At 38.5% G+C, this 16394-nt stretch overlaps 2 protein-coding genes and 1 non-coding gene across 3 annotated transcripts; 1 reads left to right on the forward strand and 2 right to left on the reverse strand.

Moving 5' to 3' along the window:
* Positions 1-6561: 6561 nt before the first annotated feature.
* On the reverse strand, positions 6562-7539 carry LOC112186518 (protein BRICK 1). Its single transcript, XM_024324969.2, has 2 exons — positions 7352-7539; positions 6562-6947 (listed from the first exon to the last, which is right to left on the reverse strand). Exons 1-2 carry the CDS (start codon positions 7482-7484, stop codon positions 6817-6819), a joined length of 264 nt encoding a protein of 87 aa, XP_024180737.1. The 5' UTR covers positions 7485-7539; the 3' UTR covers positions 6562-6816.
* A 79-nt stretch (positions 7540-7618) lies between these two features.
* On the forward strand, positions 7619-7699 carry TRNAL-AAG. The gene has a single exon. It is a non-coding gene; the product is annotated as a tRNA-Leu (tRNA).
* Positions 7700-9066: 1367 nt separating this feature from the next.
* LOC112186517 (probable cytosolic oligopeptidase A) lies at positions 9067-16041 on the reverse strand. The gene is made up of 17 exons (XM_024324968.2): positions 15628-16041; positions 15341-15508; positions 14991-15114; positions 14624-14700; positions 14004-14147; positions 13685-13915; positions 13534-13624; positions 13064-13185; positions 12740-12847; positions 12398-12643; positions 11446-11591; positions 10987-11104; positions 10360-10519; positions 10224-10255; positions 9996-10061; positions 9512-9583; positions 9067-9414 (listed from the first exon to the last, which is right to left on the reverse strand). The coding sequence occupies exons 1-17, from the start codon at positions 15970-15972 to the stop codon at positions 9331-9333; spliced, it is 2334 nt and encodes a 777-aa protein (XP_024180736.1). The 5' UTR covers positions 15973-16041; the 3' UTR covers positions 9067-9330.
* Positions 16042-16394: the final 353 nt, after the last annotated feature.

Below are 16394 nucleotides of genomic sequence, written 5' to 3' on the forward strand. Positions count from 1 at the left end.
TGGAACATTTTCCTGAGTGGGTGATTTATCAAAACTAGAAGGCTTTGTATCATCCCAGTCTGTAGGAATTATCTCTTTGATGTCTGGATCATTGAACCATGACGGAGGGTCATATCTGACTTTATAATCAAACTTGCCAGATGGTTGGCCAAGTAGATTCCATGTTTCAGTATCCTTTTGTCGTTCTAAGAGATGAACAGTTTCTGGTGGTTTCACCAGTTCTACCTTTTCTGGTATTTCAACCAGTTCAATATCTTCATCGATTTTTTCTTCATCGATGATTTCTTCCTTTTTCGAGGAAGATGGTTCCATGGTTTCCTGGAACAGAGTTTCAACTTCTTTCGCCTTTTGCTCAGCGAAATACTCTTCATATTCTTGCTCAACCAACTGGCTGACAAGACCATTTTTGGTTTTTCTTCTTGCTTCAGCTATGAAGCATTCTTTATGATAAGTCTTCTTAGACTCTTCACAAAACATAGAGAGACCATTCTTTTCATGACATAAGCAGTAGTCACAAACGAATGTACCAGGGTTCACCTGATAAGAAGACATGAAGGATTCTGTCTTGCTTTCTTCCCAATTTTTGATTCTCAAAACATTCATTTGTCTGGATTCGAAGTACTCTTCTTCAGAATCGATCTCAGACTCATCTGATGAAATTTCTTCTTCAGACCAGGCGGAGTAGACTGACCTGTCATCATCTTCATCATCAGAATAGGCTATTTCGTAGCCTTTCATGTTTGCTACCTCTACTATTTGCTCATATTCTTCGAAGAGAGCTTTAGTAGATCTTTTACCCTTTTCAGGGCATTCATTGGCATAGTGCCCTTCAGCTTTACATAACCAACATCTGCAAGCTTTCTTGCTTGGTTGTTTATGCTGATGAGTATTCTTCTTTTTCTTGAAGAATTTCTTTTTAGAATCTTTATCCTTTTGTTTCTTGTAATTGGAACTCTTCTTGAATTTCCAATCTCTTTTCTGATTACTCTTTTTGAATTTTTTAGAGTAATATTTTTCTTTTTTCTTCTTTCTGTGGAATTTGGATTCATGACATCCCCAGTTTGTGGGCATATCCAGTATTCCATAACAGAAATTTTCAACTCCTTTGAGTTGTTTCTTGGCCATCTTAGCTCTAACATTGGCTTTGCATTGCTCTTTCAGTAATTGCCGGATTCTGTCGGCAATTCCTCCAACTGAAAATCTTTCAATTGGTTTTTCAGCTATGCTTTCTCTCACAGCTGTTCTCCATGGTTCAGGGAGTTTTCTGTGCAACAGATTAACTAGATCAGTATTCTCTAGTTCACCAATTGTACAGTAATATTCCTGAAACTCATTCAGGTATTCTTCGAAATATCTCATGTCACAGATCTTGAGAGCATAGATATTCGACTTTGCCGTTTCTTTGGCTTTTTCGCTCAGATTTGAGAGATCTCCACAGAACTGATCGTACAGGGGTACTGCAAAATCATACGGAGACTTGGAATTTTTTATCTCTTCAAGCCAGTCTCTTCCTCTGGCAGTTTCTTTGAAGGATAGGTAGTACTTTTTTGCCACTCCGGTGAGAGTAGTTTCATAGTACACCTGCAAATCTGGTGCTTCAAATTTGCCAAGGGTAAGTGCAGAAGCCATCATCAGGCTATCTACCCATTGGTCAATGGTTTTTCTTTTGTCTAGACTCTTGTCTAGATTTAACCATATGCCATAGTTCGTGATAGGAACTCTTGGCAGATTGTCCTCTGGGACAAATCTTTGGGAATTTCTTTCCCCTTTTTTACCCGTGGGGGCTTTCTGTAACGGGAGTTTTACTTTCCCTTTTTCTCTGCTAATGAAAGTTCTGGAGCTTTCTCCTTCTTCCATTTCAATATCTTGATAAGGAAAGACTTTTCTCGTATTTCTGATTTTGAATTCTTTCATTTCCTCGATTAGTTTTTCTAATCGTTCAGGATTTTCACAATTCTCAGCTTCTTTATAGAGTTCATAGAGCTTCTTAGATCTGAACATATGGATTGGTCTGTTCAGATCAGCTTCCAATTCTTCTTCAGAAATTGGTTCTTCAATAGTGGGTTTTATACCACTGACACTAGCTTCTCTAGTGCTGTAGCTTCTTCTTATAAGACTGCTGTTTATCCTGAGGTTTTCAGGACAGACATCACTTTTTCTGTGATTGTCGAAGTTGAGGCTGATTTCTCCAGTTTTTCTACTCTCGTAGATTTTTGCTTTTGCTCTTTCCGGTTGCTTTTTTGGACCGGATAATTTCCATTCAAGAGGAAAAGTCACTTCATTCCACGTAACTTTGTGGATCTGTTGTGAATGGTTCTTCTGATTAGTGAGGAATCCAGTAGTAAGACCTGGGGTATTTTTTATCCTTGTCTTAGGGGCTACTGTAGTACACATCAATTTATAGTATATTCTATATAATATAGCAAGTTCTTGCATATCTTCTTTCATGGATACGCCATCTATCTTGACTCTCAGTCAGAGACAGTGAGCTGCATCTTTCAGGCTAGTGGTGAAATTGGGGAAGCAGTTGAAATATCTGATCGCACAAGGATGCTTCAAGTGTCCCAAACAGACTAGCTTGGAAGTCTGTTAACTTGTTGTCCTGTAGAACACATAGGACTGAACAGTTTATTCCCTCACGAGCAAGCAGATTTATGCCTACTTGGACTGCTCCAATATGCATAAATTGATACTTCTTTGCTTGAGCTCTGGCTACTTCTGCTGGAGTGATCAGTAGAAGATCAGTCTCTCCACCCGCTGTTGCTGGGGTTGTAATCTCTAGTAGTTTAAAATGATGGCTATCCATCAGATCAAACTTTCCTTTTCTGTAGATTTGTTTGAAATCTAATTTTGGAATGGAGGAGTTTTTTACTTCTTGTTCAATTTCGTTGAATTCGAACTCTTCAGCATTAAGGAGCTGTACTCCTTTCTTTTTTCCAAAGATACTTAACATCTTCATTTCTCTTTTTTCCGGGTTTTCATACCGGATACTAGTCTGACTAGTAGATGGTTCCAGAAAAATCATGTTTGGAACACGATTTGTGTCTGGTTTTTCTAATGGTTTGAATCCATTAGTCTTCTTTTTTACTGTAGGCACTTTCTTGTCCTTCAGTATAGAATCTAGCATTTTTTGCTGTTCTTTGATTTTTCTACTAACACTCGTTAGTTTTTCTTCTTCCGTTTTTGGAAGATCCTTGATATAATCCAGTTTGTTTTCCAATCTTTCCAATTGGTGGATTATAGCAGGTAATTTTTCTAGAATCGACTGACATCTAGATATTTCTAGTAACAGCTTCTGATATTTCTCATCAGAAGATTTCAGTAGAGAATTTATTTTTTCTAATAACAATTCTGACATTGTCCCCATTAAGGAGGGGTTCTCCTTGAGCTATTTTACAAGCTCTGATACCAGTGAAGTGCGGATCTAACCAATGCTCAAATAATCAAGAGGTTTTTGTTCCTCTTCCAGAACATCTAAGAGATTATCTATCTCCTCTTCTATTCTATAGATTCTAGTCTGTAGTCTATAGATAATATCCCAGTAATTGGGAGAATCTCTACTAAGATTGTCTCTATAGGTTTTTAATTTTCTCAATTTCTCTCTCTCTTTTTGCAGTTCCTTAGTAGTAATTTTGCAGATAGCAATCAACTCAAGTCTATCAACAATCGAAATTACGAATAGTAAGAATAACCGTTTACCTTCGAGTATAGAGGATGGATTTATACCTGCAATATGGTTAAACAAACAAATTCAAAAGCATGGGCCCACTACGCTCCGTCAATTTTCTTTTTACTGAAGGGAAAGATTAAAACTTAGAGAGAAAGTGAAACTTGCTAAAGACAAAATGTCCTTAAGTGTAAACTTTTGTCCTTCGATGTATAAAACCAAAAGTTGAGGAGTTTTTTGTGTTTTGGACTTCTACTAGGAGGGTCTTTGTAGTTTGTTGTTAAAAATTCTATTAAGACCAGAATCATGAAAAGTAAAGTTGGGGATGTTCCAGGTGATTACAAATTCAGTTTTAAGGTAAGGGTATGGCATGAATGGAAGTTGAAACCGACAGAATACCAAATACCGACTTAATTATCTCAGTTGACCGGAGAAACGACACTTGGAACGATGTTACTCTTTGAAATGAAAAACAAAATTATATATTTTACAAGAGCTGTGAGTTTCAATATTGACGAGCTGGCATTACAGGTCTATCATTAAATATAAAGAAGGTCGTATATCTTTCGGCATTGTATCACCAGCTAATGGAAAGTACCACCATGAAGGTCCATAATACGCAATACTGTAACGAGGGTTATACTGTTATATAGGGTATATTTCCAAGACCTTAACCACGGTATGCTCTTAATATCAGATGCAGAGAGGAGCTAAAAAAAAAAAAAAAAGATAAGCAAAAACTTCCTGGTTGAACCTCCCCCCAAAATCTTTGATGGCAAGCAAAGCATCCCTTCTTCCAGCACCCCTAACGACCTTTTTAAAAGAGAATGGTCCGTACGCTACCCCGCCTTTGCCTCCTTATAACTTTTGGTACGTGAACCATTCCAGAATTTGAGTTGTTAACAAAGACTAAGCTCTCAACAAAAATGAAGGAGAAAAGAAATGGAGGACTCGATAAGAAGCTTGTGCAATTGCACGGCTTCATTCTGCAACCATCTCCAAAGTAGCTGCGACGTATTCAGGAGAAGTGACCAAGAAGATAAGAATAGAGAAAGAACAGAGACAGAGAGAGAAAAGAGAAAGAAAAAAAATGCTTAGAGAAAAAGAAAATTGATTTATGAATGGACAAAAATCCCCTTCTAAAATTGCCAGCTGGCAAAATCCGTCACGGAAGTAACAGCCATATGTACCAATCTTTGGTCGGCCGTCTCCACCGTCCTCTGTTTTCAACTCCGACCACTCCCACCAAACAAACACCTCAACCTGACCCACCAAAAATGCGGGCCTCTCTCGCCCCGATCTTGGCCCTCTCTTCCGCTAGGCTCACCTCCCCGCCGCCACCCCCACTTTTCTCTCTCTCCATAGAGCCTTCCAGCCGACCCACCACCGATTTTTTGAAGTTCAGGTACCAAAAATTATAAGGAGGCATAAGACAGGATACCGTACAGACCATTTTCCCTTTTTAAAACGACAACCCTTCTTTTCAAATTTTATTATCTAAGAAAGGAAAACCTTCTCTCTAGCTTTCTTTTTGTCTCGTTCTTCTATTTGCGGAAGGGGATTTGAGTTAATTCAGGGTAACGCGACTGCTGTCTGATTCTGATATTATTACCAGCAAGTTCCCAGAGCCGACTGAAACCTTCCCAATCCAATACCATGGAAATATAGTTACCAGCTTGGTAAATATTCAGAGTCTGAAAGCAGCCTCACTCTCATCGGGCATTTTCTCAGCTATGGAATCATCAATATCCCCTGATCTTGAGTATTACTCATCATCAAACATAATTACGATAAGCTGGTGTTGATCATTGGAGAAAAGCACCTGGAACCCAAAAATCAACTCCCAAGCAGAATTTTCCTATAAGCTCCTTGAAGAAGAGAACTCTAGAAAGTTGCGTAAGTTTATCAAATAGCTCTGTAAAAGATTTCATTCTGAAATAATTCTCCACCAGCTGGTGCTTTGATTACAATACCCTGAACTTCATCTATGGACAACATTTCTCCAATCATCTTTTGTTGATCACCAACCAATAGTCAACTGATCCATAATTTGAAACATGAAAGAGTAGTTGACCATGATCCATGACATTCTGAATTGATCGATATTGACATCTAAGGCTAATAGCCTAATACGATATCTTCTTTTCAGGAATTTTAAAGACAAACCATGGAAACATAATTTATAATGATGAAATAATTTAACGATTTGGACTATTTGGGCAAATCCCATGCAGCTAAGAAGAAACAAATAAATAGAAAGTTAAGCCTGAGAATCAACAAAACAGATAATTAAATTACTCATTAGGATCATGACAAAAATGGAAAGATGCTATCACAAGTATCCGTTATAGCAAGGTGTTCTTCATTTCATTTTAACCGGGTACATGTTCCAAATCTAGTACTGGAGAGATTATGAGGATTGGAAATACATCCCTGCCTTTATGTGTTTCTGTCAATTTGGTCATCAGAATTAAGTTACGGAACAACAAATTGATGGGATGAACCGAATTGGTTAATGGAGACAAACACAAGAACCAGATTGGGAGAGGCAAGGACCAAATTGGCTATACCCCGAAACAGATAAAGAAGAAGAACCAAAAAGGTTGTTAACCCTCATTAAGCTGTATGATACCTGAGTTGATATTAAAAACTAGCATGTTTAGCACTGAACCTAAGCCTACAACTCTTGCCAAATGTTAAGTTAATAGTTCGAGGTAGTTAAGAATATGGTATTACTATTACATGGAGAGCGTCATACTACCAAAATACTGAGCTATTCTTGGTTACAGAAAAGATGAAGCCAGACGGAAAAGAGACTTGGAAAGACGAACGACTTCATAACTAAATGCACTGCACTAATCTAGTGGACTAAGAAGATGATGAAAGAATGCACGCAGTGAAACCTGATCACTGCATTAACTGAAGTGAACTTCATCATTAACAAAAAGTAAAAGACCTTGAGCACAGAATGCTGTGTTCCAAGCGTATCTCTACAATGTAGACAAATGACAGATGGAACTCTACCACTCACATAAACATGAAAATGATGGAGTAGTTTAGAACTGGGTTACAATACCAGGATATCTATTCATGGTCACGCTATAGACAAGAGAATGCTTACACGTATATTAAAACAATGGCATGATCTTCTAAACATCACGAGCAAAAAGAGAAGGGTTAGCTGATGCAGTACCCACTTGAACTTCAAGGAGCTCTAGCTTCCGTTCCAAAGTATCAAGCTTCTCATTCAGTGATGCCAATTTGCTCTTTGTTGTAGCCTCTTCAATAAGAAACACAAAAATGAGTCCAAGACCAAGAGCGTGTAACATCAAGTAGCATTTTGCATAATTCAGTAGAGCCTCTCAAAAACAAGAGCCATTTTCAAAGAAAGAGCCCGGCAAGCTAGAGTGTTACATGAAACCAATGAAGTTGGGAAGTAAGCAAAGCAGGAAAACAAGGCAAAAATACTCAAACAAGTCTAAAACCATCCCAATATTCCAAAATGAGAAACACCCAAATCAGCAAATTCACAAAAGCTATCAACTTTAAGGTAATCGGTCCTGAATCTCAGATGGGTCATTCCCAAAATGAGGCAGCACAATGGAAACCAACTGAACAAAGTGAATCTAAATCACAAGTGAGACATACCCAAAACCAGCAGGAGAAAAGAGATGAACAAATTACCGAATTGGACAAGGAAATCGAAGAGGCGGCGGACGTTGAGAGAAATGTGGGAGATGAACTCGCGGTTTTCCCAATCAGCTTGGACGGCGATTCCTACATTCACTGCGTTTGTGATGCCTCCTGCTCGAGCCATCGTTGGTCTCTATCCGAGATCTACCAAACAAAACACAACGACAGCTACTGTGAGTGCTCAAGTTTGTTTTACCAAAATAAAATAGTTAAATAAAAATGAATATAGAGAAAAAAAAATGGCAGGTAGCATCAAAAGTTGAGATGGCCGAGTTGGTCTAAGGCGCCAGATTAAGGTTCTGGTCCGAAAGGGCGTGGGTTCAAATCCCACTCTCAACAAATGATTTTTGGTTTTGTTTCTCTTGTATTTTTTAAAATTGATATTTGCTGTATTGTTTTTTTGTCGACAGAGATTTGAAAAGAAGGTTTGCCTTGAAAGACAAGAGCCATCAACCAAAACACCAATCTAAACCTAAATGGCTAAATCACTCTAGTACTCATCTCTTACCAACCTTCCTGAAGAAAGGCAAAGCTGCTATCCTCATTACTATACAATTCATAAGCACCCCAAGAAAAGCATATCTTACCGTGATGAGTGATGGTTCATACAAGACAAGGTCGTTGTCCTGGAGCAAAAGACAATTGATCCATGGTTCAACTTCAGCAGCACGTACGTGAATTTGAAGACCAAGTTAAGTACAAGTGTTTTTTCCCCGGCACAGTAAAGCAGAGAGTAATGGCATCATCATATTCATGCAGAAGCGACTTGTAATATGCCATTGTGACTGAGCAGTGGCTCCGGTGAAGGCTCACGTCCTTGGAATTCCACAAAAACCTGGAAACAAACCACAACATGTTTAAAGAACATGCTTGGATTCACGGAACCCTAAAGTACTTTCAAGGATGTAATTAACACGGAGAAAGTTGGCTGAGATAACTGTGTCCAAGTCAATTGACAATATCACCATCAACTACTTGAAGCTTAGACACCTGAGCAGATTAAAAGATAAAATTACATGTATACTTGGACTTCTTCGGTAGCAGCACGAAGCTCCGACGAGTCCTAAACACCTGTGAGGTGGTCAACTACTCCCCAAACCACACTCAATCGGTCAACGATCTTCTCCAACAGCCAAATCAGATTCCTATAGAAACTTGGAAACTATAATACAATAAAACCGGTGGAATTTTCGAAAAGTAAAATATAGGTCGTACGAGTTTCTTCAAGAGGGTCGAATCCCAGGTCGCACGTGCAGGGCATCGAAGGGAAATCAAAGAGGCAGAGGCAGCTATTTTCGTAGCAGAGAAGAGTGAAGAAAATGGTGCAAGACGCCAAAGTATGGTGGTCTAAGACTTCCTTCCCACAATAGTTTTAGAGGATCTACTTTTTATATGTGCGGGCTACGGATCTACTGTTCAAATCCCGATCATTTTACTCATCTGCAATTCTGCATTTAGATTTAACGACAACTGAACAAGACCGAGTGAAATATTAATCTGTGTCTTCACAACTCTATACAACTAGGAAATTGCACTAGCTTTGTTTTCTTCTATACCAGGTAGTTCGGATGGTGTAGGGATGAAGGCCTTTTTCAACGCAAACAAGATGGTACTTTCTTCTTGTTTTGATTAGGGATGGGTTCAAGTTGCTATTTCCATCAAAATACAGAATAAAAGGGAAACAAAAAAGAAAATTGCTAGAAGAGTGACGCCCAGGAACAACGACTTTTCTGTTTTTCTTTCTTTCTTGCAATTTTGGAAGTGTTTGTTGAGTAAAAGCATTCTTATTAAAATGAGTGAAGCTTCATGCAAGAACATTTTCTGACAGTAACTGCCAAACAAGTTCCCCTGGGCTTAAGACAATTGACGGGTGTTTCAAATTTAGCAGTGCCCAGACTTTTTTAAGACCAAGTAATCAAGCCTGCAAGTCTTTCCCCGCAGTCCAGTAAAGCTTGTTAATGACATGATATTCATGCAGTAGCAACTTGTAATAGGCCATTGTGCCTGAGCAGTGGCTCCGGTGAAGGCTCACGTCCTCGGAATTCCACAAAAACCTGGAAACAAACCACCATAACATGTTATAAGAACATCTGTATGACTGGCGCCATAATATAGTAAGAGAACAACAAGAAAAGGAATAGTTTGTCTTACGTCCAGCGGTGCTTTCCCGCCTCCAAGAGCAAGGATCGTTTCTCGGAACTTGCTTCCGGTTTCTTTTACAGCCTGTTGCAAGATATAAAGATCATCATTGATATGGAGGATCATGTTCGGTACACTTTAGTGACTGACAACAAAGATAATTCACCTTAACTAACAAGCCTTAAAAAATATCATTACATATGGCAGTATTTTGTATGAAAGCAGAAACATTTGGGAAGATATAGCAAGCACCAGACAAGTGTAAAAACTTTGCACTAGTAATATACCAAGGGACCAGATAAGCTTAAGGATTATGACCATTAAAGAAGGCCTTCCCTCCCATTTTGGTCACAACTTGTCACCAATTTTCTCAATAGCAAGCATCCAAATTCAATCTCACATTTGTTTGTTGACCGTATAGACAATCCATTCAAGAACTACAACTCTGTTATACTATGTACTTGCAAGACTCTGTGTCCGGTTCTTTCCAACTTACCTTGCTATTATCCAATCCAGCATCCTCAAATGCAGAGAAAGCATCAGCAGACAAGACCTCAGCCCACTGCAGAATAGAGCAATGTATCAGAATGAATTTCCGCATGAAAATGAAACTAAACTTTCATATTAAGAACAAATTACTGGAGATAATAAAATAATTAACAAATCTCTGATCGCTGAATAAACTTGAGCTGGGGAAAGACTTGACCATCAGAATAAGACATACCTTGTAACTATAGTACCCAGCTGCATATCCACCTGATATCCACAGAAAAGTATTATATTGATAAACAAATCTGTTTAACTAAAGGAAGAATTCTGAACATTGCTGGGAAATTGAAAGCCAGAAAGTGAAAGCAAACCTGCAAAGATATGGCTGAAACCACAAAGGAACCTATCTTCTGGAAGTGGGGGGATCACTTGTGTTTTTTCACTAACCCTCTGATCAACATCATAAATGGATTCTGACCCACCAGGTATGTAATCCGTGTGCAGCTTCAGATCTACAATTGCAAATCTTATCTGCAAAATTGATAAAAAAAACGTAAACCAATGACAACTGAAAACTTTTAACTACTGATAATTATACATGAAATGAATAAAGTAAAAAAAAAATGTAATACAGAAAAAGCAAGGAAACACTATGGGTATTTACATTTTATATGTTAAGTGCAATCATAGTAAAGCAAAGCAAAAAAATTGGCATGGTAAAAGTTGACAGCTATAATGACATAACAGAAATATTCAATATATTCGCATCATTGAGTAGTTCATAGTTGGAATAAGATCGCCATGAATGTCAGATTCAAACATACTAACAAGATGGATTTCATAAGCCCTTTGAGAGATATCAATACATCATTATTTCTCAAAGCTAACATAACCAGAACCTCAGAAACAAATGATAAGTTACTATCACAGTTCAACTGATAAAAAATTACTAAACCTAATTAGGCGGAAGAAAAGGTTAAGGTGTCATATGCACTAACCTGTCGAAGGCTTAGGGAGCCGGCACGAAAAGTCCTAGCTGCAAGAAGCTTCAGGAATACTTCTTCTGGAAGGGTTTCCGCAGTTTCATAATGCTTAGCAATGCTCATTAAAGTGTCTCTACAACACCAATTAAGGAAACAAATCACTAACAGAGTGAAAGAAAATAGTGGATCATACTGTCTCTTGGTACTGCATGGAAAGAAATGGGAACTACAATTTGGGAAATAAGAAAACAGAACTCAAAAAGGTATAGGCAGCTGTATCTTGAAGGCCAATTACCCCTGGGTCAAATAAGTTTTAGTGTCTACGAGCACAAAAAAAGAAGTTCAAGTGTTCGACGACATAGCAAGTCCATATTTTATAAATTTATCCCTTCAGCCCAACCAGCACATCTATATTTGAAAAATCTAGAAGAAATAAATGCACAATAGTTCAAAGGATTTTGGCAGACAAATTACCTGTGGTAACACCAATTTTCCATGAACTGTGAGGGCAATTCAACAGCATCCCACTCTACCCCCCGGATACCAGCAACAAGACCCTCATCTTGCTTAGTCAGCATATGCTGAAGTGCATGACCAAATTCATGGAAGACGGTCTCAACCTGCAAAAATGGACACTAGTCTGTAATTTGCAGGACAATAAATACCCAAATTGTGGCGTACACTATGCAATCACACAACGCCTTTTTAATTTATGAACTCTTCGTGGCAAGAATAGCAGAAGCCTAGGTCTTGCCATATTTGCATGAATTCAGGCAAGCAGTCACATATCCAAACTAAGAGTTTCTTTGTCCAATTTATTCCCAATGGAACCTTTGTTGATTAGGTACAAAATTTGGTTGTCAGATAACCCAATTGGCACTTCTTCAAGCTGAAGGAATCAGGACCAAAGTGATGCTATCCACCGATCCTATCCCATAATCTCAATATGAATGTGAGATCCTAGCATATTTTAGGACTCTCAACAAATCCTCTGCGCACTTGGCATTGAACAAAGATCTTTAGCATATATTGCCCATCAATAAGTATTTCACCCAAATATATGTAAGATGTGATTAAACAGCAGATGGCATGGATGCGGCGTGGATGGTAATTGGTAGCCGCACTGGCACCTCGCCACTAGAAGGAGACCCCAAGTTCAGGTTTTCCCACCCTTCCTCCAAATGTCTTAATTCACCCCCGTACTAATCATATAAACCTCATCACAAATGTTTGGCTACAGAAGTGAGGGTTGGGGGGAGGAAAAAAAATGGAGAAAGAGATGGAAAGCAAACCTTCCTTACCTGAATTTGGTTATTGCTTACTTTCCTTCCCCATTCTAACCAAAAGATCCTTGGAATGTTTTAGCTTTTGGTCATAATAATATGATTTTTCCACTAAGCTGAAAAGAATTGCATTTTATATTTACCTCGCGGAAGGTCATCAAGCTGGGTTTGTCTCCCACTGGTGGTGATTGATTGCATACCATGTGTGCCACAGGCAACCTTGGAGAGGTACCATCACGTGACAATACACTGCTCCTAGCAAGTACTTCATCCATCCACGCACCTCCCCTTTTCTCAGATGGACGAGTATAGGGATCGAAGTAAAAATATGCAATAGGATCCCCAAAAGAATCTTTGACACGATAGAATCTAACATCATTGTTCCAAACCTGAAAAATTACACATGTATTTATGATTTTATGTATAGGATGCTTATTATCATTAAATGAACCAATATATACCCCACAGTGAGGAAAAATATATACCGGAGCTAAACCATCGGCTGGTTCAATGTCAATTCCAAAAATCTTGTTCGCTAGGCTAAACAGGCCATCCATAACCTTTGGCAAGGAGAAATAGGGGCGCAATTCTTCCTGTAGAATAAAAGGGCTCTAATATAAGTGGTCTTCACTTAAGGAAAAACAACATGAAAGCATAGTTTATCTACAGAGAAACTAATCAAGTAATTCTTTCAGATTCTATCCCACTATTATACCGAACATATTTAAGGGAGAAAAACAGAGTTGCAGATACTAATTACACCATTTGATGTTACACATGTAATTCTAAACAGATGAATATGAGAGAACCTCGTTGATATCAAATTTGGACTCCCGAAGCCTCTCACTCCAAAAGCTAATGTCCCAGTGGTTCAAATCATCAGCTTCTGGAGCATCTTGGCTTTTGCAGAAATTCTTAAGGTCTTCCATATCTGAACAAATGAATACATAACTCAGTATGTTTACAATGTAAAACATTTACTGAAGATGGTTGCACTAACAGTTTACAACTGGCAATTCTAGGCAAGCTTTTTCATTTCCTTTTTAATCTTTGACAAGGTATCCAAAGATACATATACATCAGACAGTGAAGAATAGAATGCAATCCTTCTAGAAACAAAAAGAAACGTAAAAGAAAATTTTGAATACATCAAAAAACAAAGATTCTACTCTTCAAGTCCATCTATAGAAAGATTGACTCAAAAAAATTCAGATTCATCTAATGGTTCAAATTCATTGAAAAACTTTACATGAAGTCAGGTTGCTTTCCAACAGTTTACCTTGAACTCCAGCCTTCCAAGAAGCACTTCGAAGTTTCTCTAGAAGCTCTTCTGCTTTTTCAACAGTAGCCATTTTGGTTGCCATGCTTACCTGAAACGTTCTATCTCAGTATGTCTTCAAAACAAATAACATGTAAATCGATAGACTTACCTCAGCATAGTTGTTGTAATTCAGAAGCTTCGCCTTTTCCAACCTAAGCTTCAAGATTGAGTCAATAATTGCAGTATTATCCAGCTCTCCACTAGATGCACGAGTTACATAAGCACGGTATATTTCCTCACGCAAAGACCGGTTTCGAGCATGTTGCATAACAGAGAGAAAACTTGGACCGTCTAATGTAAATACCCAAGGCCCATTCTCAGCAGTCGCATTTTCATGCCCCTGATGAAATGCACAAATCCAGAATATGATACTAGGCAAGATAATAACAAAATGACACAAACATACACCACACGAGGTATTTGAATACCTTTGACACTGCTGTTTGTGCAGCCAATCCTAGAGCAGTAGCTGGCAATCCATCAATTTCTTTCTTATCGGTGATTAACTTTTCAAATTTCTTTGTGGCATCCAGAACATTCTCCCCAAATTTTTGAGACAGTCTTTCTAGTTCCTGGAAATAAAAGACATCAATATCAAGTAATGGAAAAACCAAACCAAAATGTGAAAATCATTGTTACAAATCAATAATTAGTCTTTGTCCAACTGAAACGATTCAACTTCAACGTCCAACATTTCAAAATTTAAGAAAACCGGCCCAAAAGAGGCTCACTGAGAAAGTTTAAGTACACCTTCACCCCTTCCCTTCTCAAAATACAAGAAAAAACATATTAATCAGTATGCTCTTACAGTCCCACCTAAAGATATGTATCCCAGAAATAACATATCATAAATTAGCATGCCACTATAGCTCTAACAAATCTTATAATGATGCTTATTTATGAGCTACACAAGACTTCTTCCTAAGCGAAAAATTATCAACACAGTTTAAGATGCTGTTAAAAATATGCTACTGTGACAGTTTAATTTTCTCCTTTGTCAAGAATGTTGAGAATGTTGTCAAAAGGTATCAACGGAAAATAGCAAAACCTGTTCAATTTTGTTAAAAGCCTCTCTTTTATCATCCTCAAGGGCAACTCCACTAAGAACTGCCTCCTTTATTTGGTCTGCACAATAAGGCAAAGAGATATGTCAGACAAAAAATTTAAGCTTTAGAAGAAAACTGCACTCCACATCAACGTACATAAAAAGTTTTAGCAGGATGCAACTATGTTAATTTGAAAGCTCATAAAAATTTGATGTAGCTTAGATATCGAGAATTCACAAAACACGCATAAGATAATAACATGGTTTGCATCTTTCCCAGTACTACATCCTGTTCAAGCATCAAAAGCAAGTCTCTTTTCTTCTTTTTGGTATAAAAGAAAAGATGATAAAATAAACTTTGAATACTGACTTTCAACTATACGTTTCTGAGCATCACTCAATGTCTTCCAATCAGGAGAGTCTTGAATTGCTTTAAACGCATTGTAAATCGGCTTGCTTTGTCCCAACCTAAGATAAAACTTCACTTTCTCCGGCTGCAAAACCACCAATAAACAACTCAAACACCAAACAAGACACCAAAGAAAACGCAAAAGGCTAGCTTGGATTCGAAAAGTGTATTCAAGGATGTTAACACCGAAAAGTAAAAAGTGTAACTTCGACAGTCCATTTCAAGACAACATCACCATCAATTATCAATTTTCCAAGAACTTGAAGCTAATAATACTCATAACGAAAATCCGAAACGATAGAATTTCATACTTGCACTTCTTCAATAGCAGCACGAAGCTCCGACGAGTCCTTAACAGCTTTGAGGTGGTTGACGACTCCCCAAACCACAGTCAACCGGTCAACGATCTTCTCCAACGGCACCACCAGCTTCGGCCAGTTAGGCTCCACCGTGCGCTCCAACTCCTCCAAATCAGACTCCTACACAATCATTCCACCACAATGAAATCGAAAATCCAAAACGCAGACCAGAATCAAAATCATACAAGCCCTAGAAACTCAAACAAAATTTCCGAAAGATTAAGATAGAATAATCTTACGAGCTTCTTCAATAGGGCTCGAATTCCAGGTCGCACGTGCGAGGCGTCAACGACGTCGAAGGGAGGGAAGTCGAAGTCCCGGAGGAGAGGATTGGAGGAGAGAGATTCGTCGACGGCAGCAGAGGCGGCCATTGAGAGGGAAGAGCGAGGTCGTCGGGAGTTGAAGGGAGGGGATGTGGGGGTGGGTTTAGGGAGGAGAGTGAGGCAGAAGGAGAAGGAAGACGACCAGAGGGGACAGGGATGGGATTTGGGTAAGCGTTTAGGGGTAAAATGGGGATAAGGAGCTCGCTTGAGGAGGAGTGGGGAGACTGAGCGGGAGAGAATGACGCGAGTTGCCATGAGCATGTTGAGTATAAGGAGCGAGGCCAATAGGGCTCTCTTTGGAATTTGCAAGCCCAAGGCTAAGGGAGGAGCGTGCTTCATTTTGTTTTTATTTCTTTACATAAAAACTTGGAGAGGGGGTGTAGAGTGTGGGAGAAGTTACAAAAGACCAAAAAGTTATGGAGTCAACAGTGGGGCCTGCCATCCCTTATACAATTGTTCTTATAAGACTATAATAACAATGTCAAATTTTGTTAAAAAAAAAAAAACAAAAAAAAAATTGTATTTATTGAGAATGAATCGGAGTGAAATAAAATAGGTGAAAAATGAAGACTTTGTAGGAGAGACAAATGAAAAATAAATTTAAACTCATAGTTGTTCATCTGATTAAGGGACCGGAAGACACAAGTAAATCAATCAATATCCTTTTACCGACGCAATTTTGT

This window comes from Rosa chinensis, chromosome 2 (assembly GCF_002994745.2).
Source record: "Rosa chinensis cultivar Old Blush chromosome 2, RchiOBHm-V2, whole genome shotgun sequence".
In the NCBI taxonomy this organism is placed as follows: domain Eukaryota; kingdom Viridiplantae; phylum Streptophyta; class Magnoliopsida; order Rosales; family Rosaceae; genus Rosa; species Rosa chinensis.